Source organism: Hipposideros armiger, unplaced genomic scaffold, assembly GCF_001890085.2.
Source record: "Hipposideros armiger isolate ML-2016 unplaced genomic scaffold, ASM189008v1 scaffold_889, whole genome shotgun sequence".
In the NCBI taxonomy this organism is placed as follows: Eukaryota; Metazoa; Chordata; class Mammalia; order Chiroptera; family Hipposideridae; genus Hipposideros; species Hipposideros armiger.
Window position 1 is genome coordinate 179423 of NW_017732239.1, and position 24430 is coordinate 203852.

At 36.4% G+C, this 24430-nt stretch overlaps 1 protein-coding gene across 4 annotated transcripts in view; it reads right to left on the reverse strand.

Annotated features, from left to right (window-relative positions):
• ANGPT1 (angiopoietin 1) overlaps nucleotides 1–24430 on the reverse strand; it is a 254882-nt gene that overhangs the window by 85288 nt on the left and 145164 nt on the right. For 3 of the 4 annotated variants that reach the window (XM_019630086.1, XM_019630087.1, XM_019630088.1), the window contains exon 3: nucleotides 13141–13262. In XM_019630086.1, coding sequence (XP_019485631.1) covers nucleotides 13141–13262 — 122 coding nt within the window. Of the gene's footprint in view, nucleotides 1–13140; nucleotides 13263–14198; nucleotides 14256–24430 lie in introns of those variants that run through there. The other variant, XM_019630089.1, reaches the window with a different exon arrangement.

Here is a 24430-nt window from a genome sequence, read left to right on the forward strand (position 1 = left end):
AAGAATTAGAATAGCTCAGAAAAAGTTTGAACAAGATATAGAAACTACTTTTTATTTACTTTGGTTCATTCATTTGGGATTCTCAAAACATTAACAATGATTCAATTTCGCAATAGTTCTGTGGAGACAGGGAATAATATATCAATGCAGAAACCACAGGACCAGAAAGTAAGCTATGTAAAGTCACAATTAATTAGATTTCTTAGGATTTTTGACATTTGCTCCAGTATCATAACACTAGCCTATTTATGTCTAAACTAAGAGAGATAAAGCTTCAGAATGAGGCCTAAAGGCCTCACCAATTCCCAAATCACTCCATAAATGGTTCCAAAAAGGAAGATCCCAGGCTGGTGACAAGGTCGTACAGGAGGACTTGGGATGCTTTGCTCAGGGTGATGCAGTCTTCAACCGAGAACTTTCCTTCTCTCAGAATTCTTCAAAGGATAGTCCCCTTGCATATTGCACATGAATAATGATAGTGAATGCAGAGGTACCCCTGGATCCTAGCAACCGATGGGAAATAAAAAACATTTATATTTTATAGAGTGTATAATGTACTAGTGTTCCTCAGAGGAAAGCCTCACTCAGTTTTCTCAGTTCCATTTTCAAAAGGTACAACCAGTCCTCAGTTTACAAGGTGTTATTCAAATGTAACATACCAGACTGGGCACTTAATTTACCTTGGAGGAAGGCAGTACTGAATCAGTTCTATAAATTTTCATAAAGGGGACACTAGGGATTATTTTAATTTTAATACTTAAATCATAAAACAGAGCACATTCGAAGAGCCAAATTTTCCAACTCCATGTACTAGGAGACGAGCTAGAATATCTGATTGTCTTTTACACAGATTAACAAGTGTGGAAAGAACTGCTCATGGGCATTCCAGATCTTTGCCAACACACCTGTTCTCTAAGCAAATGTGGCCCAGGAGGTGGCAAGATAGGTGCCTGCCGAGCCAAGCCTGAAAACACTTGGGTGTTTCTGTGTATAAGATCACATTAGTTTACAATACCTTTGGTAGCATGCTTGGCGTCACATATAAAAATTTCACATTAAGGCCTATTAGGGGCAGCTCTGTGACTTCTGCAAGATAAGAGGAGCCATGCCTCTATGCTGAGTTGCTTTTATTCTGCAGGAAACCAACAGTGAACGGAGCCCTACCCAGACTGATCCGTAAGCAAACTTGATTTGGAAAGATCTTGGGTATAGTGATTTGGGGAAAATGTGGGGGTCATTTAATACTTTTTAATTGTTTTTTGGAAATGGGAAATTTAGGCCAGGAAGTCAGAGTAAGATGAAAGATAATATCTCTAAGGAATAGGTATGATTCATGGCCTTTTAGTATTTTCTTCTATAGCCTTTAGTATTTTCTTTAGTGCTTTCTTCAATAACTTGCTGTTAGAGAACTTGACGGTTAAAAAGCAAACAAAAGAAAACTAACAAACAAACAAAACCCTTCTCTGTTGGTTAAAAAGTTCATCCCACTCATTGGTTAGGTGATTAGTGTACTAATGGATGTCAGAGGTTTTCTCTGTGCCTATTAATTTTTGGCCTTCAGGTCTGAGAATTAACTACAACTGGTGCCTTGGCTCACTCTCAGTTTACTCTTTAATTATTCCTGTTTCTCCCAGGGTAATGATCAGATGCAAAATGCCCATAATATAGAGTCAGTTAACTTATAAGACAATTGTCTTTTAAATTCACAGGAGTTATCGTATACTGCCAAGAAACCTTAGAATTAACTATTAAAATGACAATAATGGAAAGATCAAAATTTGGATGTTACAGTCATATAATACTAGATAAAAATTCTGAATTATCATTTTGTTCCTGAAATAAACTGAGCAATAACCTTTAAGTTTTCCTAATCGGTAGGTGACATCCTGGCTTGGAAAATATTGTGCTATAGTTACAACTTGCATTTATTACTTGCTAAATGCCAGTAGTGCTCTTGGCACATGTAAAGTATAAGATGACACTACTTCTACTCTAAGGATTTATTTTTAGAGAGAAAACCTCAAATAAAACAATATCAGCTATAAGTAACATCTGTTTCAGACATAATAATTTAAAAAATGTTGTGCATCAATGTTTTTCCACTTTCTACTTTTGATACATTCCTTTTTATTTATTTGTTTGTTTGTTTTATTAGTTTCAGGTGTGTTTCTCATTCAAGCGGACATATATACTCAAAGATGGCCACTACCTGAGATGTCAATAAAGGAGTTTTGTTTGTTTGTTTTGTTTTGTTTTTCAGGGTAATTTGGAAAGAGTTTAAATGGAAAGTTGATCCAAGAAGCCCTGGTGCCAAAGAAAACAATTGTGGACACTGGCTTGTGGAAGAAAAGGCCTGAATTTCCTACATAGAAGAAATATATACATAGTGTGTTGGAAAGTACATTAATTTTGATAATTCACCATGCAACTTTTAATGCACCATGACTACCAAGTATAAAGGGCATCAGTATAACCTGTCATCTTAAATGTTGGGTTGTTGGAAAAGTCATGACGCATTTTTGCAATGAAAACCAGAAAAATACACCATGACTTTTCTGACAACCCAATAGATAATCATGTAAAGAAGAGGCTGCTCATGGAAGCAAGAAGCCTGCTCTCCATCACAGACATCTCACAAGATTTGGAATAAAATATAAACATAAAAAATAATACGCATGAAAACTGCTAGCATATTGGAAACCTGTTGCATTGCTTCCCAAATGGCAGGTTTTACCAGTTAATTATCTTTTCCAGTCATTTTCTCATTGCATTTCTTCACTTGGAATTATTTTAATAACTTCTGTACTCCAGTAATTCTCTACTTTTATGTATTAGGTATGTCTTGTATATTAACAGTAACTTTTTAGACTTCTTCAGGCAAGAATGATCTCTTCTTGACCCTTCCATATTCATTGACACTGCTCATCCCCTTCCATCTTTTCTTCATATTTGGCTTCCAAAACTGTATTCTCTTTCCTTTGATACTTGTCATCCATTGGTTATTAGCTACTTGGGAAGTCAGCCCTTCCTCATCACTATTTCCAAACTGGTTTGAATCCAAAACTTTCTTGCCAGAAAAATTCATATGCTAGCTCCACGTATTCATCACATTGTTGTAATATATGATTATAGTTGTGTGCATTTTAAACTCTTATCTCCTTTGATTCTTAAAGCAATATAATGGTATAGACTGAGTACATAGTACAAACCTGTTTATAGGCAAGAATCTAAATATCTTGTCCAAAATTGTGCACATATTGTGTCTTCTAACTAGAAATCTGCCCACAGTATCCCTGTGCTGTGAAAACCAGCATTAGAGTTTTATCTGTTTGATTTAGTATAACATAATCTCTACCTATTTCCACCCATTTATTTTTATCAGGAATCAGGCATCACTTTAACATCTTCTTAATATTTGCTGCTCTCCATCTGTTTAACCTGGGAGCTTGTGTTTCACAATATTTCAACCTATTCATCTTTTACAGGTATAAGAAACAAATTTCTTTGCCAAACCAGGCTTTCTATTTAATCGGAATGGGTATTTTCTTAAGCATCACGCTGCCTTAACTGCTCTACCATCAAAGTTCACTTTCTTACTCAATATATTATTGATCGTATCCCATTTTGTCCTATTGGTTCTCTTACATTTTCCCTGTTCAGGTCAGGTGGGAGAAGCCACCTGAGATAGGCATGAATAACTTTCTATATAAAGGTTGATCTAAAGGACAAAGTTACAGCTCCAGTGTCTTAGAATTAGACAGGCAAAGTAGTCATATTTTCCCTGAGGATGACCTTCCTCAACAAGTTTAGTTTAGGTTTCAAAGCATAGTCCGAAATCTGGAGGCTGATTCCAAATTCCAGTCACTGCTTTCTAGAGTGCATTCAGTATTTTATTAGTTAAGAGTTCCATTATCAAGTTTCTGAGAAGCCTAAATTAAATAAACAGTTTTTATTATGATGCATCTTTTAGAATTAATGTTCCATGGAACAACAATTTATGAAACTGCACTTAAATCTTAATCTACAAAGACAAAGTTTCTCACAGGATTCTCAGTATTTCCTGTTTCCCAGCTTTCTGGAAACACTTTGAGAAGAGACATACATAGAATTTTGGCACTTAACTTCTAGTTTGAGGCAGAGGTACGCACTTTAATGAAGAATAAAATAAACAAAATAGCCTAGGCCTTGAACCTCAGTAAAAGGTTCTAGTCGAGCATACACAAAGCCTGATTGGAAGTTTTTGGTTAACTTTTTTCCCCTCATTTCCACAGTCTGCCTCCTCCAACATATCTAATTGGAAATATTTCAAATCATTGAACACATCTTGAAGCTTTCACAGAAAAAGCTCTCCCTTTCAAATTGTTTCCCACAATAGAGTTCTTAACATAGCAGTCAATGAATTCACAGCAGTGACAGTTGCCTGAACTCTGTGTGTATAAAGATAGCCCTTAAACAAAAAGGAAGGTGTTCCAATGAAGAAATCTTTTCGTCTTTATTTGTCTGAACCTACTTGCAGATGTTTCAATTTTAAAATTTTATTTTTAATATGTAAGGTGTCAACTTGTGTTGCAAATATGGATTTTAAAGAGTGATGCATATATACTTCTTTTTCTCATTAAAACAAGGGTATAATAAGCTCAGGTTAAATTTATACTTTAAGTTGATACTTGTACAGAGTATATTTTCTCTCACGATATGAAGTTAAATATTGTTGCAATTAAAATGAGGACAGAAGTATAGATTACTACAAGTAAACATTGGCAAACAAATGTTTTAAAGTTGGGGATAAATAAGAATAAGCATAATATGTTGCAGAAGCCAGAAAGCAAGAAGGAAAGCAAAAGGTACACTTCATGCCATAAAAATGTAATATTTCTACAAAAAGAGATTGAAAAATAAATGAAAGATTTGTTTTTGCAACATATATGAAATGTTTTAAATATTCATTAAAGAGCTTATATGAGTTAATAAAGCAAACATAAACAATCTAATAAAAAATAAGAAACATACATTATAGGCTAATCACAGGAGCAGAAACGCAAATGGTCAATAAATGTGAAAAGATGCACAAGCTAACCTCTCAGGGAGACAAGGTTAATAAAACGGCCAGTAATGTTTGTGGAAATCAGAAGCTTGGGCACACATGGCAGGGATATAAAATCCTCAGATAATTTGTCAGTATCTATGAAAATTTTAAATCACATAAAAATTTGAGTAAATTATAGTATGTCTATAACAATGAATGGGGTACAGCTGTATAGTTACCAGTGTAATATAGTCATGATAAATTATTATGAAGTAGAAATAAACCCAGCACTTATAAAATAGTTACAATCTATACAGCTACATCATATAAATATGTACTTGTGTATGTGTGCGACTGTATAAGGGTATGTGTCTGAAAATACATACACAAATATACACACTCTATATACACATGTATACCTTAGTATATTCATAGAAAAAGTCTGAAAGAAGAAGCCCCAAATTGTTAATCTGTTGGTGATTCTCTACAGAGGGTGGTGTTGGTGGATGTTATGGAATTAGGGAGACTTTGACTTTCAATTGTTATATACTTGTATATAATTTAATGTTTAGATCAAGTTTGTGTTACTTTTTTTATTAATCAGAGAGATGTGGTAAACAGTCATGAGTCTAGAATGGTCTGGAAATACATTGTTGAGAGATTTAAAAATTGGGGTGAATTAGTGAACCTCAGAATATGGTAACCTTCTGTGAACCTTAGACTGGTAACCCTGCATGCCTTGCAAGGGGTTTGAGGGGATGCAGAATAGCAGTTGAAATACCATCTCTATTTTATTTATGTTAAGAACAGTTAATATATTTATAATATGTAGTATAAACTATGTGATTTGTATTTTCCCTTAAAAATATTTTTCAGGTGTGTGTGTGTGTGTGTGTGTGTGTGTGTGTGTGTACATAGAAAATGTTTGTTGGGATAGAGCTACTGAGACATTTACCAGTTTTGTCATTCATTCAACATTCAAAGAGCATTTAATACTACATATATTATGTGTAGAGAAGTATTCCTAGGAGCATGAAGACAAAAATAAATAAAACACAGCCTCTGTGTTCCAGAAGTCACAGCCTAATAGTAGAGAGACAGATAAACACACACACACACACACACACACACACACACACACACACACACTACAATGAGTGTGATGGGATAGGTGAAATAATGGTTGGGGGACAAGGTACAGTGTTATCGCATAAGTTGTAATCACTGGGTCTATTTGGCAGTCAGAGAAGGGTTCTTGGATGGGGTAATGTCTGCACTGTTTTTGTTGTTTGTTTTGTTGTTGTTGTTTTAAGTTTATTGGGGTGACAATTGTTAGTAAAGTTACATAGGGTTCAGGTATACAATTCTGTAATACATCATCTATATATCACACTGTGTGTTTACCACCTTCCATCACCATATATTTGATCCCTTTAACCCTCGTCTACTGAGTTTTGAAGTACAGGTCGAAGTTGGTGAGTTGAATAAGGAACTGCAGGGCATTCCAGACAAGTCAAACATTAAATATATCTGAAATAACATCAAGTCTTCCGTGTGATACTAACAACTAGCATAAACACTTACTGTGTACATCTGGCACTGTTAGTGCTTTATATGTATTAACTCATTCTCACATCAACGCCATGCACCACTGTTTTCATCATTCCTGTGTTACAAATTAGGAAGCTAAAGCACAGAGAGTTTAAGGAACTTGCTCAAAGCCACATAAATAATATGTGGCAGAGTTGGTTATAACAGGACCAAGGAAAAGCGAAATTCAGGCAGTCTGGCCTCAGAGCTCATTCTCTTAGCTCTCAGACCATACTTTAGAAAATGTAAGAAGACTTGGGGAAGTAAGGCCATCAGAATAGGATCATGGACTGTGTTTGATGCTAAAGAACTTGAGCTTTCTTCGGTCAGTTACAGAGAATCATTAGGGGGTTAGGTGGATTCTGTCCAGAGATTTAAAAGTTGGGCTGAATTAGTGTGTGGAGGCACCTCAACCAAAGGGGAAAGTAATCTGACTTGCATTTTAGAAAGAAGACAGTGCCAGAGCTCTGTCGGATAGGTTTGAGAGACGGTAAGGCTTAAGGCACAGAGGACACTGCAAAGGCTGAGACAAGGACTAATGTGAGTTCGACCGAAGACCCAGTCAGTGGAAATATTGGGTTGTCAGAAAAGTCATGACATATTTTTTTCTCTGTTTTTCGTTGCAAAAATGCATCATGACTTTTCTGACAACCCCATAGAAAGAACAGGATAGACTGGAAAAATATTTTAAGACATGGAATTGACAGCATCAATATTCATAAGTGAGTTGTAAGGAATCAAGAAAAGGAAAGAATTAAGATGGCTGTTGGATTTCCAGTTTGATTCAGAATTCTGTTCCACTCTAATATCCTGAGGTTAATAGAGTTTAAATGAAAAAGAAAATTGTATGCATTAAACTCATTTTTAAAAAGCATGAGAGAAAAATACTCTATTCAATCAGTGTCTTGTTTACAATTTACAATATAGAATAGAGTAGTATAAATTCAAATACTTTTCCTTGATCCCTTCTACATACAACTAACATAATTCAGCCTAATTTAATGCTAGAAGTTATCAAGTTTGTACTGTAGTATTTTGTAAAGAATTTATCAAATGGAGCATAGTTTTAATTAAAAACACTGTGATTTAACTTTTCATTTCTTTGGTCATATTAAGTATTAAAAACCAATACTCTATTATACTACTATAGTGCTTTGTTTGTAAGACATAATTAGTATCTTGAAATTACACACACTTCAATCACTTCAAATTAATTAACATAATAACTTTCCATAAACTCCAGCTAGAAGATAGATGAGGCTTGTCAAAGAAGTTCAGTGAATTCCCAAGGTAAAATAAATAGTTTATATTTCCTACTCCAGTATTAGGAGGAATAAATAATGATCTCTTTTGGAATAGGCCAAAAACAACTGGCCTACCCCTTTCCTCAAATTTATATTTGTTTGTGTTAAGAAAATAACTTGACAACCACATCAATTAATCTCAAGGCTGCATCACATTGGAAAAATATTTTTATAATAATTAAAAGAGAGAATCATCATGCACTGGGACCCTCCTTTAGCCATACACTAGCTGTTTGGTCATAGGAAAGTTACTTGACCTCTGTAAACTTCAGTTTCTTTATATATAAAATGGAAATAATAGGTACTTTGCAGAATTAGTTGGAGGATTAACAGTATTGTGTGTAAAGCACCTGGCACAGATGTTCACCTGCTATTAGATATCTAGGCAGCAGATAGTTTGCTAAAAGTACATCAGAATGACCATCATATGTAGTTTCACTTCACTCTGGATGCTCTTATTAAGAATCTCCCTAATCTTTTTGTTGTTCTTGTTGAATTCTTGTTTTTTAATTAGTTCAGGTGTACAAAACAATGAAATAGTTAGACATTTATACCCCCACAAAGTGATAGCACCCCTCCCCCAATCTACTACTCCTCTGAATATTCAACACAAGTATCAAGAAAACCCAAGTGCTTCATCTTTGTATGCATGGAATGTTGATTTCCCTCCCTGTGTGCCATAGTGAGGCAGAACATTTTCTTCTAGAATATTTTTTTCGTCTGGCTGTGCTCCCACATTGGAAAGAGTTGGGGTTAAGTCGGAGAAGGGCGGGTGCCTTGAAAGCTGGTCAGTTAACCACATCTTTAGACCAAAAGATCATTTACACATTATTTCAGTTGAAGAAATTTGCATTATGACATCTTTCCCTGTTCCCCTCTTTCCTACTGTTTTAAGCAAAAGTGACAGGAAACATATTGGAGGAATCTGATAGAAGTTGACAATTACATGTCACACTTCATGGTTGTACCAACCCCCTATGTGCAAGGTAAATATTACTGCTTCCCATTTCTGGGGTTCTTGGTTGTATAATTTCAATTGTATGGACCAGCTACTGACTCCTTACTGCCCAGTGCTGTTTCCTTGAGGTAAGAAACAAAACCAAGTTTTGAAATGAGGATAGCATCCAACAAAAGAAAAAAAAATCCTAAAGAAAACAAACTGAAAGCTTCTTAGAGTCAACGCCTCCCAGCTAGTTTGTTAGGAAAACAAATGGTAGAACAAACGTTAATCCTGTGCCTGCTTTGTGTCTTTTGCCATGTAGGGGATAAAGATGTGAATCCAATGAGGCCTATAATCCATTTTTAACCTTACAAGTGATGCACTTAATTGGTCAGGATGGAAATCAGCAGGAGCGCTCAGCGTGATTGTGGAGTATAATCCTGTTCATAAAATATTACTGCTCGTTCTGCCAAAGAAGTGGTGCACCTTCTTCAGGGCCACCTCACCTCACGGAATTGGCAGCTGAAGCCCCATCATACTCCAAGCTGGGAAGTCACACACCCAGACACAACCCCTGGCATTCCTTGGGGAGGAAGCACAGCTTAATTTAGATAATCCCCTTTGCAAAGTGCATTAGCTGATTCAAACCAGGCCTGGCTGACGAAAGGCATGCTGTTCCTACATTTCAGACATGCCGCAATGGAGACATAGCTTCCTTGTCATTTGGAGGATGAAGATTCATTTAAGGAATTGGTAGGGATGATCAATAAGCTATTTTAAAATCTATAGAACAGCTTCCTGTTTGACTTTGACCTTCTATTCACTTAAATGGGTTATGGCTCCCACATTTCTTTGTTGTTCTAGCACAGGGGTTGGCAAACTTTTGAGACGGAAGAGCCAATCCTGTCCCTCACAACAAATTAAAAATTATTTGGGCGACATAAAACAAATGAAACCACCATTCTGTGAATAATATCCTTTAAAAATTTTATAAACGGTGCTATGATAGTTTTATTTTCATTTTCAATTTTACTAGAGCCACATGTATGTACCCAAAGAGCTGCATGTGGCTCGCGAGCAGCAGTTTGCCGACCCCAGCTCTAGTAGGTACTTGGCAGAGTTCCTCTAATTCCATTTTACAGATGAAAATATACAACAACACTAAACAGAATAGGGAAAATATGCTGTGTATTACCACTGGGTCCTTTTGGTTTTTATAAAGAAAAACACTTTTTTTTAAAGTGGTTCATGGAAGAATTTGCCTGGTTTAAGAATAGATGTTCCACTGACACTCTATTACATAACGTTGGCCCCTTCAACAGGAAGACACAGATAACTAGAGCTATGGCAATGCCAGGAGAGATAGCACACTGATAGAAAAATAAACCCAGGAACCACATGTGAAGTAATGGCATCATTAAGGGTCAAATAAGAAAGGGGTGCAAGCGTAGGAGTAAAAGATACGTTTTTGTCAGCATAGCACAGAAATGAGTTTCAAATTAAAAATGTAAATCCCTGAATTTATTGTGAAATACCTATATTGATGGAAAATGGAATTGTTATAATCCTGAAACAATATTATTAGCAATAAATGGTATGATTTATATATGTAAATCTGAATTTTCCTTAGAAATTAGAATTCAACGAGGCAAAAATTCATCAGCAGAATGCATGCATGTGTTTGGGGTCAGGGGTCAGGTTCCTCTGAGAGGCTGTGGTGCATGGAGAAGTCGCTTCTGCCTGACCTGCAGTGAAGCTCTTTAGAGAGCTTGAACCTTGACTTAGCTTTACCGATGGAACAGAGAGAACAACTTTTAAGCAGTTTCCCCTAAAAAAAAAAGAACATTCAAGGGCCGGCTAAGTGGCTCAGTTGGTTAAGAGCTTGCTCAAGAGTTTGAGCTCTGAGCAACAGCGGTTCGAGTCCAGCCCGAGCTGAGNGCCGCTGAGCTGCCAACAGGTAGCAGGATGGCTCAGCTAAAAAAAAAAAAAAAAAAAAGAACATTCATGGTGAGAAATCCATAGTAGAAAATGACACCAGATGTCATATCAAGAATCATGATAGAAAGACAAAAAGTCCAAACTGATCTAGAATTAGGGTAGAAAGGATATATTTTTTTAAAAGAAGAAGAAAAAGGAGGAGAAGAAGAAATAAAAGAAAGTATGAATATGAGAAGGAGGGAGGGAAAGAGACAGAGACACAGAGACACAGAGAAATGGAGAGAACTGAGTACAGTGACACTTCAGGACGGCATTGGTTATCATAGTTAAGGATGAGGCCGTTCAGGGTTCCCAGTATATTTACGACATCCTGACAGCTAAAGTTGTCAAATGTAGACCAAGAGATAATACACATATCAGCAGGGGAAGGACTGAATAATGTAAATTCATGCTGACAATTTTTTAAAAGATAAGTCATATGTAGTAGCATACTTAGTGAGAGACAGATTAAGACCACTGCAGGTAACATCGATAAAATGAAATGCCATGCAGTGATCAAGAATGATATTAGAGGACTGTTTATTGATTAGAAAAGATGTCTATCTCCAAAGGAATCAGGCTGCAAAACAGTGTGTACAGCATGATACAACTTTTGTGAAAACCATATTGATATATAATATATAGCAACATAGGCAGCTCTCTCAGTGTGATGGGATTGTAATTTTTAATTTTGTTTTGTGTACTTTCTCTTTTTTCTACAATAAATGTGTTACTTATAGAATTATAAAAACAGCCTTAAAATGGTAAAATTGTCATTGTTTTACTTATTCATTCCTAGGCAAAGCTTTCACAATAGCATCTTGAAATATATCGCTATAAATGGGGTTCACTTTTAGGGACAAAGTTAAAACAGGGTGGGATCTTAAATCAAGGGATAGTTGAAGTAAAGTATACCTTTTATGTGTATGCATCTGGTTACTGTGAAACTGCAGTAGGATAAATGGTACTTTTCAACAGAATTTTTAATTCCAGAAGATTTCATCATGTAACCAGTTCAGGGTCAAGTCCTGTCAAGTTTATTTATAGTTATACAGTTTACCCCATGACACAGTACAAAGATAAATAAATGTAAAACTTAGAAATACAAGTCATAGAGCATGAGTGACCCCTTTCAGACTCTAAACCAAGAGCAATTTAAAGTTTAATTATAATTGTTGTCGTTAGGTCTATGTTTAGCGTGAAGTTGGGAAATCCTCCTAGGTTGCGATAGTACCCAGAGACCATGGACTACAGTGGAAAGAGCAGGGCTAGGAACAAAGAAACCTGAATTATAATCCCAGTTGTGCCACTAGTAAGCTGTATGACCTTGGACAGATCACTCACTTCCAATTAGTCTATTTCCTCATCTGTAAAGTAAGAGAACTAGCAGTCCTCTAAGGTGCCTTCCTGGTTTGGAATATGATGAAAGTTCTAGTTCCATCAACACAATGGTATTTAACTAGTTTCTAGCAAAACAACGGTCTTTAACTCAATATAGTGCACAGGAACTGAAACATCTTCAAGCCATCCAAATATCTAGAAGAAGTGCAGTTAAATATACAATATACTTTCCTACAGAGGTCAGTGCTTTGTTTGAATTGTCCATCATGAATGCCAATGACTTCAAAATCATATAATCTATGTGTCATTCCAGCTCTCAAGATGCCTAAGATCCATTTCATTTACCTAAGATGATTCATAGTTTATAAAAACACATCTATAAAGCTAGCCAGATATTAGGTCCAGGGGAAATGGTTTTAAATGGGGGAAAAACAAACAAACAAACTCTCGAATCAACTTTACAGGTAAATAATTTTCTAGAAACAAAATAAATTTTGCCTCTTTCTAGAACAAGATCTGAAATTCAATAATTTTGTAGCTTGGTACAAGCTTAAGAGCAGGTAGAGTGGTAATCCAAATTAATGGCTCTGTTCTTTCCTCTATTGCTATAGATTTTTGATTCTGCTGTAAACTGTCAATATTTTATGTCACTGAATTTAGTCATAGAATCAATTAATTTTTGAGGATATGGTGGAATTTAAACAACTGAACATTAGATAAATTAGTGTTCAAAATTATGAAAAGCAAATAGTTCAAGAGTGTAAACAACAGTGTTAATCTTATTGTTGACACACTTGCTATATACACCTTAAGCTTTCCTTTGTTTTTATGTTCAAAATTAATTTGGCTCTACATTTATTCCTTTTTTTTTGAAAGCCACTGTAATCATTTTTTTAAGAGTTGGCAAAGTGTGGAGAATATAAATAAGCCATGTGTAAATATTTTTGGAATACAATACTCACCTATTTTTCTCGTGAATCTTTCCAATTTCATTTGTCTGTTGAAGAAGTTGCTTCTCTAGCCTGTATGTTGATACTGAATTCTCCAGCAGTTGTATTTCAAGTCTAGAAGTTTGATTTAGCACCTGAAGATAAAAGATACAAACATTTCAAACTTCCAACACAAAGAGTGAAAACAATTATTTTGGGTTTTTTATTTAGCTGTGTTTTCTTTTAAATTAATATCTCTTCCAGAATATTTAATTACATGATCTACATTCTACTAATGCTTTACATGTTTCTTAAAATTATGTTTATTTGAGATTGAAGTTGCAGTTGAATGAGAAAATTGAGTTGTTAAATGTATTTCCATATTTAAATTTTTGGGTCCTGAATCCCTAGGCTATTTCACCATGCTAGCTGCTTTACATATATTATCACCAATATTTACAAGTGCAATGAGTATCAGTATAAGATCTTAGATAATGTGTATAATTAACAATAACTAATAGGTATGTACAATATGCCTGCTTTGATCTATCATCTTACATAAAGCAATTAGAAAGGTGCAAACAACTTTTGACATAGTTTAGGCAATTTCATGATTGCGCATTTACTGAACATCTATAATGTTAGGTCACATCAGCCCTTCCAGATGTCATATCATTACATAGACATGGGTACCTGTTGAAGGGGAAATTATTATCATCATTTCATAAATGAGGAAACAGTTTCGGCAAGTGGCTAAAATTGACACAGGAACAAAGGGAAGAGCTGGGTTTCAAACCCAGATAGTGTGACTCTAATTCTATTGCCCTATACAAAAACCTAAGGAGAGGGAGAGTCATACTATCCTGTCCTGGGTCTTAATCTGAGGAGATAAAGTGATCAGGAATCTATATCCCAATGATGATAAATTGCAGTTATCCTTTCAACTGTACTTCACTGGGTCCTCTGGAAACTGTCAATGCTCCACTCATCTGGAATCATGAAGACTCATGTTGCTAGCTAAGCTTTAATGTAACATGAGTATATGAGCCGTGAACCCAAACACACTCATCCTCTGAGCACACATCACTTACTCCAGTCCTAGAGGATGCCTTCAAACTGTGGCAGTGTCCTTCTCCCTCTCTGTCTCTGTCCTTCCCCTGACCCCCTTCTTCCTTAAGGGAGGTAAAAAGGGCAAGGGAGAGTACAATTAGTTTTAGAAAGCTCCCCATATCACTGAGAACTTTTATAACCATCACATCATTGTTAGGACTACTTTAAAAGAGACCTGGGAAAACTTCTGGAGGGTCAATATCAATCTAAATGGTATTCCTCTTAAAATGACACCATGACTGCATTCCTCCTTTGTAGTAGCAGGTCTAAACCTATATCAAACGCACACACAGAAAACCCTTTCAAACATATACTAATATGGCCAGGGCTGGGCTTGGGCTATAGGAAATTGTGGGGGAAGGAGACATATTCTCAGGGGAACAGGACAGGGACTAGGGTGATACAAGAGGGAATTGCTTAACTGGAGGCACCAAAAAACTCAGTAATAAAGATAGTGTTTTAGCACATTTTGAAAGATCAAAATTAAAGCAAAAAATCTATGTTGAACATAATGATATCACTGTAAAATAAAGACAGGACCTGCCCCTGCACATGTATAATTCAGTTTTTCATGACTTGACCTCACTCCCTTCACCAAAGTCCCAGCTCTGCCGGGAGTGGGGGTGGTGGATGGAGGTTGGGTGGGTGGAAAATTGTGAGCTAGAGCATTTGTGCTTTAAAAAAAATTTGAAAGAGGATCCAAGATTGTAGATAAATGCTGTGCTTACTTCTTCCCATGACCACATTAAAATTACAACTAAATTATAGAACAATCAACCTGGAGAACCATCAGAAGTCTAGCTGATCAGAAGTTTTATAACTAAGGATATAAAGAAGAAGCAATGTTGAGACTGGTAGGAGGGGCAGTGATGTGGGATAGGCCGGCCCCACACCTATATATGATGGTTGAGAATGGGAGACATATCTTGGCCATGGAGGTCTCTCCATCCCAGGTGAGCAAGGGGCCCCAGCCTCACACCAGGCTCCCCAGCCCAAAGAAACAGTGCTGGGAAGAGGAGCCCTCACAACATCTGGCTGTGACAAACACTGGGGATCCCAGGTGAGACAGAAGGCTGCAGGGAAACCCACACATCCTCCTAAAGGGCCTGTGCACAGAATCACTCACTCACAGGCACTCACCCTCAGCTCTGGCAGAGGGATGGTGACTCAGGCATCAGAGACATACAGGAAAAGACTGAGTTGTGTGACTTTAGGGTGAGGACAAAAGAGACAATTGTCATTTTCCAGGTATGGAATCATTTTCCCATGTGGCTGGAAGGCAGGTACCATCTTTCTTGTGTGGAGCCCTCCCCGACACTGCCAAGTCTAAATCTGCATTGGGCCAGTGAACTCTGCTTGCTCCATCCTGGTGACTCCCACTCAACTTGCAAAATGCCAGAGGTACTTTCACAACCAGCAGATAGCCCCACTCACATTGCACTCTTTCTTGGCCAACTCTTGGGGATCTACAGGACGCAAGAGGCAGCAGCTGACCTTAGTGTGTTCTGAGATTTTTGCTGAGTAGCTCCAGGTTCAGCACTGGCACCAAACCAGAATCTACATTAACCTGGTGAACACCACTTGTCCCACTCTGGGGACTCCGTGAGACCCCGCCTCACCCAACTCACATACCACATGAAGCTCTATCAGAAGCTGAGCCTTATGGAAGCTGGCAGGTGGCATCAGGCCTCAGGGTACCCTAGGCTTTTTGCATAGCTACCCCAGGTATGGTACTGATGGCAGTCACCTTGGGTTCACAGAGTGCCCTTCCCCATGTGACTCCAGGTCCAGCACAGGCAGCAACCAACCATGGACTGCTTTGTAGCTCCTACCAGGTAGTCCCCAGATAACCTCAGTTAACCTCAGTGCCTGACCTGGTCCTGCACCAGATCCCCTCTCAAGAGACCCCCCAAACTAACATACTCAGAGTTCAGTTTTAGACCACAGCAAAGCACCATTCAATTAGCTACATGAGCAACACACCCAAAGGGTTATTTCAGCAGGCAACAGAGCCTGCTGGGGTGAATCCTTCTCGACAGGGCAACCCCCCTCTCCCTACCCTTTGCCATGGCAGCTCATAAGGCTTAGACATGGCCAAACCCCACAGCCAGTCAACCTGAGGGTCAATACAACCAATGGATGTGCCAATAGTAATCAAAGCAAGTATAACAGGAGGGCACACACAACCCATACCAGGGACACTCCTGGAGCACCCGGTACAGGTGACCAGGGAGACTGTGCCACTAGGACCTACAGGGAACCTACTACATAAGGCCATCTCATCCAGACTGAAAGACATAGCAGATCTATCTAATACATAGAAATAAACACAGAGAGGCAGCAAGGTGAGGAAAAAAAAATATGTCCCAAAAAAAGAACAGGAAAAAATTCCAGAAAAAAAAATAAAGAAAATGAAGACAAGCCACCTACCAGATACAGAGTTCAAAACAAATGTTATAAGGATGCTCAAGGAACTTAGTAAGAACTTCAACAAAGAGATAGCAAACATAAAAAGGACATAAAAACCATAAAGAAAAAACAGTAAAAAATGAAGACTACAACAACCATCTAGTCAGCAGACTAGATGACTCGGAGCATTAATCAGTGATTTGAAAGACAAGGTAGCAAGCAGAAAACATTCAATTGGAACACCAAAAAGAAAAAAAAGAATAAAAAAAATTGAGGATAGTTTAAGAGATCTCTGAGACAAGATCAAGAGTAACAACATTCACATCATAGGGGTACCCAAAGGAAAAGAGAGAAAGCAAAGATGAGAACCTATTTGAGAGAGCACCGAATCCTAACCACTAGACCACCAGGGAAGTTGAGAACCTATTTGAGAAATAATGACTGAAAACGTTTTTAACTTAGTGAAGGAAATAGACATACAGCTCAGGAAGCAGAAAGTCCCAAACAAGATGAACCGAAGGAGGCCCACACAAAGACACATTATAATTAAAATGGCAAAGTTAAAGACAAAGAGGGAATGCTAAAGCATCAAGAGAATGGCAACTAGTTACTTACAAGAAGGCTCCCATACGATTGTCAGCTGATTTCTCAACAGAAACTTGCAGGCCAGAAGGGATTGGCAGGAAATATTCAAAGTGATGAAAAGCAAGGACCTACAACCAAAACCACTCTACCCAGCAATGCTATCATTTAAAATTAAAGGAGGGATAAAGAGCTTCCCAGACAAGAAAAAGCTAAAGGACTTCATCTCCACCAACCAATATTATAAACAACAACAAAAAAAAAATTAAAGGAGCTTCTTTAAGAAGATGGGGGGAAAAACATAAATATGAATAATAAAATGGCAATAACTATGTATTATCAATAGTCACTTTAAATGTAAATGAATTAAATGCTCCAATCCAAAGACATAGGGTAGCTAAATGGGTAAGAAAACAAGACCTTAACATATGCTGTCTACATGAGAACAACTTCAGATTGAAAGACACACACAGACTAAAAGTGAAGGGGTAGAAAAAGATATTTCATGCAAATGGAAACAAACAAACAAACGAAAAAAGCTGGGTTAGCAATATTTATATCAGACAAAATAGACTTTAAAACACAGGCTATAATAAGAGACAAAAGAGGGACATAACATAATTATAAAGGGATCAATCCAACCAGAGGATATAACCCTTGTAAACATTTATGCACCTAACATAGGCGCACCTAAATATATAAAGCAAATATTAACCAACATAAAGTGCAAGCGCAACAGTGATATAATCATAGTAGGGTACTTTAACACCCCATTGACAGCAATGGACAGATTTTCCAGACAGAAAATCAACAAGGAAATAGTGGCCTTAACTTATACACTAAGCCAGATGGATTTAGTTGATATTTTTAAAGCATTTCACCTTGAAGCAGCAGAATATACATTCTTTTCAAGTGCACATGGAACATTTTTCAAGATAGACCACCTGTTAGGCCACAAAACAAGTCTCAATAAATTTAAGAAGACTGAAATTGTATGAAGCATCTTCTCTAACCATAATGGTATGAAACTAGAAATCAATTACAAGAAGTAAACTGAAAACCACACAAACACATGAAGGCTAAATAACATGCTACTAACAATGAATGGGTCAAAAATAACATCAGAGGAGAAATCAAAAGATACCTTGAGACAAATGAGTATGAAAACATAACAACCTAGAAAATCTATGGAACACAACAACAGCAGTCCTAAGTGGGAAATTCATAGCAATAGACCTACCTCATGAAACAAGAAAAAATTCAAATAAAAAATTCTAACCTTGCACTTAAAGGAACTAGAAAAAGAACAGCAAACAAGCCCCAAAGTGAGTAGAAGGAAGGAAACAATAAAGATCAGAGTGGAAAAAACAAAATAGAGTCTAATAAAACAATACAAAAGATCAATGAAACCAAGAGCTGATTTTTTTAAAAGATAAACAAAATTGATAAACCTTTAATCAGACCCATCAAGAAAAAAAGAGAGAGGACCCAAATAAATATAATCAGAAATGAAAGAGAAGTGACAACTGGACACCACAGAAATACAAAGAATTATGAGACAATATTGTGAACAATTGTATGGCAATGAATTTGACAATCTGGAAGAAATGAGTAAATTCTAGAAATATACAATCTTCTAAGACTGAATCAAGAAGAAACAGAAAATCTGAACTGATTACTACTAATGAAATCAAGTCAGTAATCAAAAAACTACCAACAACCAAAAGTCCTGGGCCAGATGGCTTCACAGGTGAATTTTACCAAACATTCAAAGATGAATTAAAAAAAAATAATAAAGAGGAGGGAAATTTCCCAAGCTTATTTTACAAGGCCACCATTACTCGATTTGAAAACCAAAGACATTACAAAAAAGACAATTATAGGCTGATGTCCCTGATGAACATAGATGCAAAAATCCTCAACCAAATACTAGCAAATCGAATTCAGCAATATATTAAAAAGGTCATACACCATAACCAAATGGAATTTATTCCTGGAATGCAAGGCTGGTTCAACATCCACATATCAATTAATGTGATATACCACATAAACAAAATGAAAGGTAAAAATCATATGATCATATCAAAAGATACAGGAAAAGCATTTGACAAAATTCAGGATGCATTTATGATAAAAACTCTCAGCAAAGTGGGAATGAAGGAAACCTACCTCAACATAATAAAGGCCATATACTACAAACTCACAGCTCATATCATACTCAATGGGGAAACACTAAAATCATTCTTCTGGAATAATCAGGAACAAGACAAGGATGCTCAGTTTCACCACTTTTATTCAACATAGTATTGGAAGTCCTAGCCACACCAATCAGGCAAGAAAAATAAATAAAAGGCATCCAAATTGGAAAGGAAGAAGTAAAACTGTCATTACTTGCAGATGACATGATACTATATATAGTGAGCCTTAAAGATTCCACCAACAAACTATTTTTAAACTTATTTTATTTTATATTTTTAGTTTCAGGTGTACAAAACATAACTATTAAGACTGACAAATGAATTCAGTAAAGTAGCAGGATACAAAATCAATATTCAGAAATCAGTTGCATTTTTATACATCAATAATGAACTGTCAGAAAGAGAAGTTAAGAAAATTATCCCATTTGCAATTACATCAAAAACAACCAACCTAAAACCTAGTAATAAATTTAACCAAGGAAGTAAAAGACCTGTACAGAGAAAATTATAAGACACTGAAGAAACTGAAGAAGATACAAATAAATGGAAGCATATACTGTGCTCATGGATAGGAAGAACTGACATCATTAAAGTGTCTATACTACCCAAAGCAATGTATAGATTCAATGCAATCCTTATCAAAATACCAATGACATTTTTCACAGAACTAGAACAAATAATCTTAAAATTTATATGGAACCACAAAGGACCCTGAATAACCATAGCAATCTTGAGAAAGAACCAGGCATCATGCTAGCTGATATCAAACTATACAAAGGCTATAGTAAACGAAACAGCATGGTACTGGCATAAAAACAGACACATAGATCAGTGGAACAGAATATAGAGCTTGGAAATAAACCCATGCCTATGTGGTATTTAATCTATGACAAAGGAATCAAGAACATACAGGGAGGTAAATATAGTCTCTTCATTCAATGGTGTTGGGAAAACTGGACAGATACATGCAAAAAAATCAAACTGGATTACTTCCTTACACCGTATACAAGAATAGACTCAAAATGGATTAAACACCTAAATGTAAGATCTGAAACCATAAAACTCCTAGAAGAAAACATAGGTAGTAAACTCTCTGACATTGCTCTTAGCAATATTTTTTCTGACCTATTTCCTTGGGCAAGGGAAACAACAAAAAAAATTAAACAAATGGGACTACATGAAACTAAAAATTTTTGCACAGCAAAGAAAACCATCAACAAAACAAAAAAATGAAAAGATAGCATACTAAATGGGAGAAGATATTCTTCCATTGATATATCTGATAAGGGGTTAATATCCAAAATTTATTGAGAACTCATACACTTCAACATAAAAAAAAATCCAATTAAAAAGTAGTCAGAAGACTTGAATAGACATTTCTCCAAAGAGGACATACACATGGCTAATACATATGAAAAGATGCCCAATGCCACTAATCCTCAGGGAAAAGCAAATTTAAAACCTCATACCTGTCAGAATGGCTATCATCAATAAATCAACAAACACTAAGTGTTGGCAAGAATTAGGAGAAAAGGGAACCCTCGTGCACTGTCGGTGGGATTACAAATTGGTGTACTCCTCAAAAAGTTTGGAGACTTCTCAAAAAAATTAAAAATAGAACTATCTTATGTCCTAAATTCCACTCCTGGGTATTTAGCCGAAAAAGTCCAAAACATTAATTCAAAAAAATATATGCACCCCTATGTTCACTGCAGCATTATTTACAACAGCCCAGATATAGAAGCAACTTATGTGCCCATTAGTAAATGATTAGACAAATAAAATGTGGTACATTTATACAATAGAGTATTACTCTGCCATAAAAATAATGAAATCTTACCATTTGCAATAACATGGATGGGCCTAGAGGGTATTATGCTGAGTGAAATAAGTCAGACTGAGAAAGACAAATACCATATGATCTCACTTATATGTGGAATCTAAAGAACAAAATAAATGAACAAATAAAACAGAAACAGACTCATAGATACAGAGTACAAACTGATGGTTGCCAGAGGGGAGGAGGGTTGGGGAGCTGGGTGAAAAAGGTGAAGGGATTAAGAAATACAAATGGTAATTACAAAACAGTCATGGGGATGTAAAGTACAAAATAGAGGATAATATAGTCAATAGTGTTGCAATAACTACGTATAGTGCTAGGTGGGTACTAGACTAATGTGGGGATCACTATATAAATTATATAAATGTCTAGCCACTCTGCTGTACATCTGAAACTAATATAAAATAATATTTAATGTAAACTGTAACTAAAAAATAATTAAATACAATAATTTTAAGCGCTAAGATTTATTTATACAGTTGTCAAGAAAGCCAGTCTAAAAGTTACCAGTACCTATCAAAACTTGCATTTGTGGAGTGTTTTAAAAAATGTTTTCCTATTCTGAGTTGTTTGATTTGAGGGAAAACAGGAGCAAGAGGACCTGGAATTTGAAGATAAAGTTAGGAGAAGTGCAGAGAAAAAAAATGGTAGAGAATGTAAAGATGATGGAGACACAAAATATACCTTTCAACTATTAAACATTTTTCTGTACAGATAAGTTTTTGTTTGTTTATTATCTAGCATGACAATTTATAAAAAATTTGGGGATGAGATACCTGTATATTTTGGTGACACTTACATAGTGCTTGGCACAGAGGAGACACTCAGCATTCATTGAATAAACAAAAGGTGCATGTTTCAGTGAATCAAACATATCATATGCCAATAAATAAAATATTTTCTCCCTTATTCATCATGCTCTCTGATCACACTTTCTATACCAAATTTTCTCAAATACTAATTTTTTAAAAAAATTTTACGAAGGACAGAAGTTGTTCATGTCTGAGAAGAGCATAAAGGAACGCTGAGCAAAGAATGGAACAATCCAAAATTAAAAATGAAGCTGCCTATATCTAAGTCTGGAAACTACTACAGCTTATAATTTTTCTCAACTTTGTTCTTCCTCTAGTCTATTTGCTCCACAGCAAGCAGACTGATCTTTGTAAAAACATAAATCAGATCACGCCATCTCCTATGTTAAATCTGCCAATGGCTTCCGTTTAAAATTAGCATGAATTCCGAAGTTCTTTGCCTGGCCTACAAGGTCCTATGTGATCAGGACCCTGCTCACTTCTCAGATCTCACTTCCTGCCAGTCTTCTCCATGTTTATTATCGTCCAAACATGTTGGCTTTCTTTCTCCCACCTCAAATGCCAAAGTGATTTCCACCTCAGGGTTTTTACACGTGTAGTTTCCCCTGCCTGGAATGCCTACCCCTTCCCAGTTTCATGGCTACTTTCTTCCCATCCGTTCAAGTCTTTCTCAGAGAATCCCTTCCTGGCCACTCTCTGTAAGGTAACTCCCTTGTCATCTTCCATCAGGTCACCCTGTTTTTTTTTATGGAATGATCACTGTTGGCAATCATCCTGTCAGTTCCCTCATTTGGTGTCTTTTCTGCTCCATGTGAATGTCAGCAGGAGTAGTCTGTCTGGAGCACCCCAGACCTCCAGAACCCAGCATGAGGCCTGACACAGTGGGGCACTCTGAGCTATTTGTTGGATGACAGGCTAGACAATGAACTGTGAGTTGTTTTTCAAGTTGGGTAATGGTCAGAGAGAGGGTAACAGGCTACATGGATATCAAGCTGGACTTCCATAACAGCTTAAATCTAAAGCAGTGTCTAAATGAGAGAGAAAGAGGGCGACGAATCGCAGAAGTCCAGGCTAAGTGTCGGTTCATCTCAGGCCAATTTTGAGCACAGATGCCAATCTTTTCTCTTCTGTCCTCAACACTTTGACCCAATAGCTGCTTTATTTCAACTCTCTCCACTGCTGTATTAAAATAGGCTTGAAGTTCAAAAGCAGGAGACTGAGAGAATTGTACAGGAAACTATGATAAATGGACCACTCTCTTGCCATGTGTCTATGGAACTGGCTGCTTAGCAATAATCTAAGTGTTCCATTAAAATGACAAAAGACATTTCCTTCTTTAGCATGGACACATTCCAAAAGAACATCTCTGCAAGAAAGAAAGAAGAGATAAGAAAGGAAGAAAGAAGGAAAGAAAGAAAGAAAAGAGTACAGTGAAGAGTGTGAAACAAGTCCCCCCAAAACAATTTCAAAGCTTAAATTTTCCAGAATATACCACAGAGTAAGGAAGACATAAGACTTGAAACTGAGGATTTATGAACTATAAACTTTTAGTTTTTTTTTTTAAATAAAAATTTAAAAATAAAAATGTCTAGTTTCTCAAAGAAAGGGAGCTAGAGAATTTCAGTTAGCTTCCTTTAATACTTTTAAAAGTGCCTCTGATTCCTTTAAAAGGAAAGTCTCCCATAACAGAAAATTTCTTTCACCGCATATTAACTTTGAAAACAGCCTTGTTTGTAGGTTTATGTTTCTTTGTGCTTTAGTGATGTTTTTCAAATGAAAAATATAACACAAGGTCTGATGCCTTGGCACTTAGATTTTTACAGAAGAATAAAGCCTAATACATGTGCAAGGAATGAGATTTAGAAGATCACCATTTTACAAAACTGAAATTATTTATTTGCTCAATGACGAGCAAGGTGACAAAGTACACCCTACAGCTTACTTTTTAATTTCCAAGAGGAAAGTAGATGGCTGAGATGAAGAGATATGGAGACTTCCGCTCTAACCAAGTTAAAATAGCATCACTGAGAGTGTGGTGAGCTGGCATTTGTGCCTGCTGGTGAGGTGTGCAGGGAGTGACCAGCAATTCTACGGAGTGCTGCCACCACAATGTTCAACTCCATCTAATTGAGCCTTAACACTTCATTTCTAGCTTAAAGAAACCACGAGGGATGGAAGAGTACATTGAAAGACATCATTAAAAAAATTCAGAAAAATTCTAAATATGGGACAGTTGAAACAACAATTGATCCAAGTTTCTTAAAAATCTCAAGAAAAAAAATGATGATTGCTCCAAAATAACAGAGACTATTAAATCTTGAAAAATAAAATGCCTATAAAATTTTTGGTAGAACTGAGGATGTTTGAATATG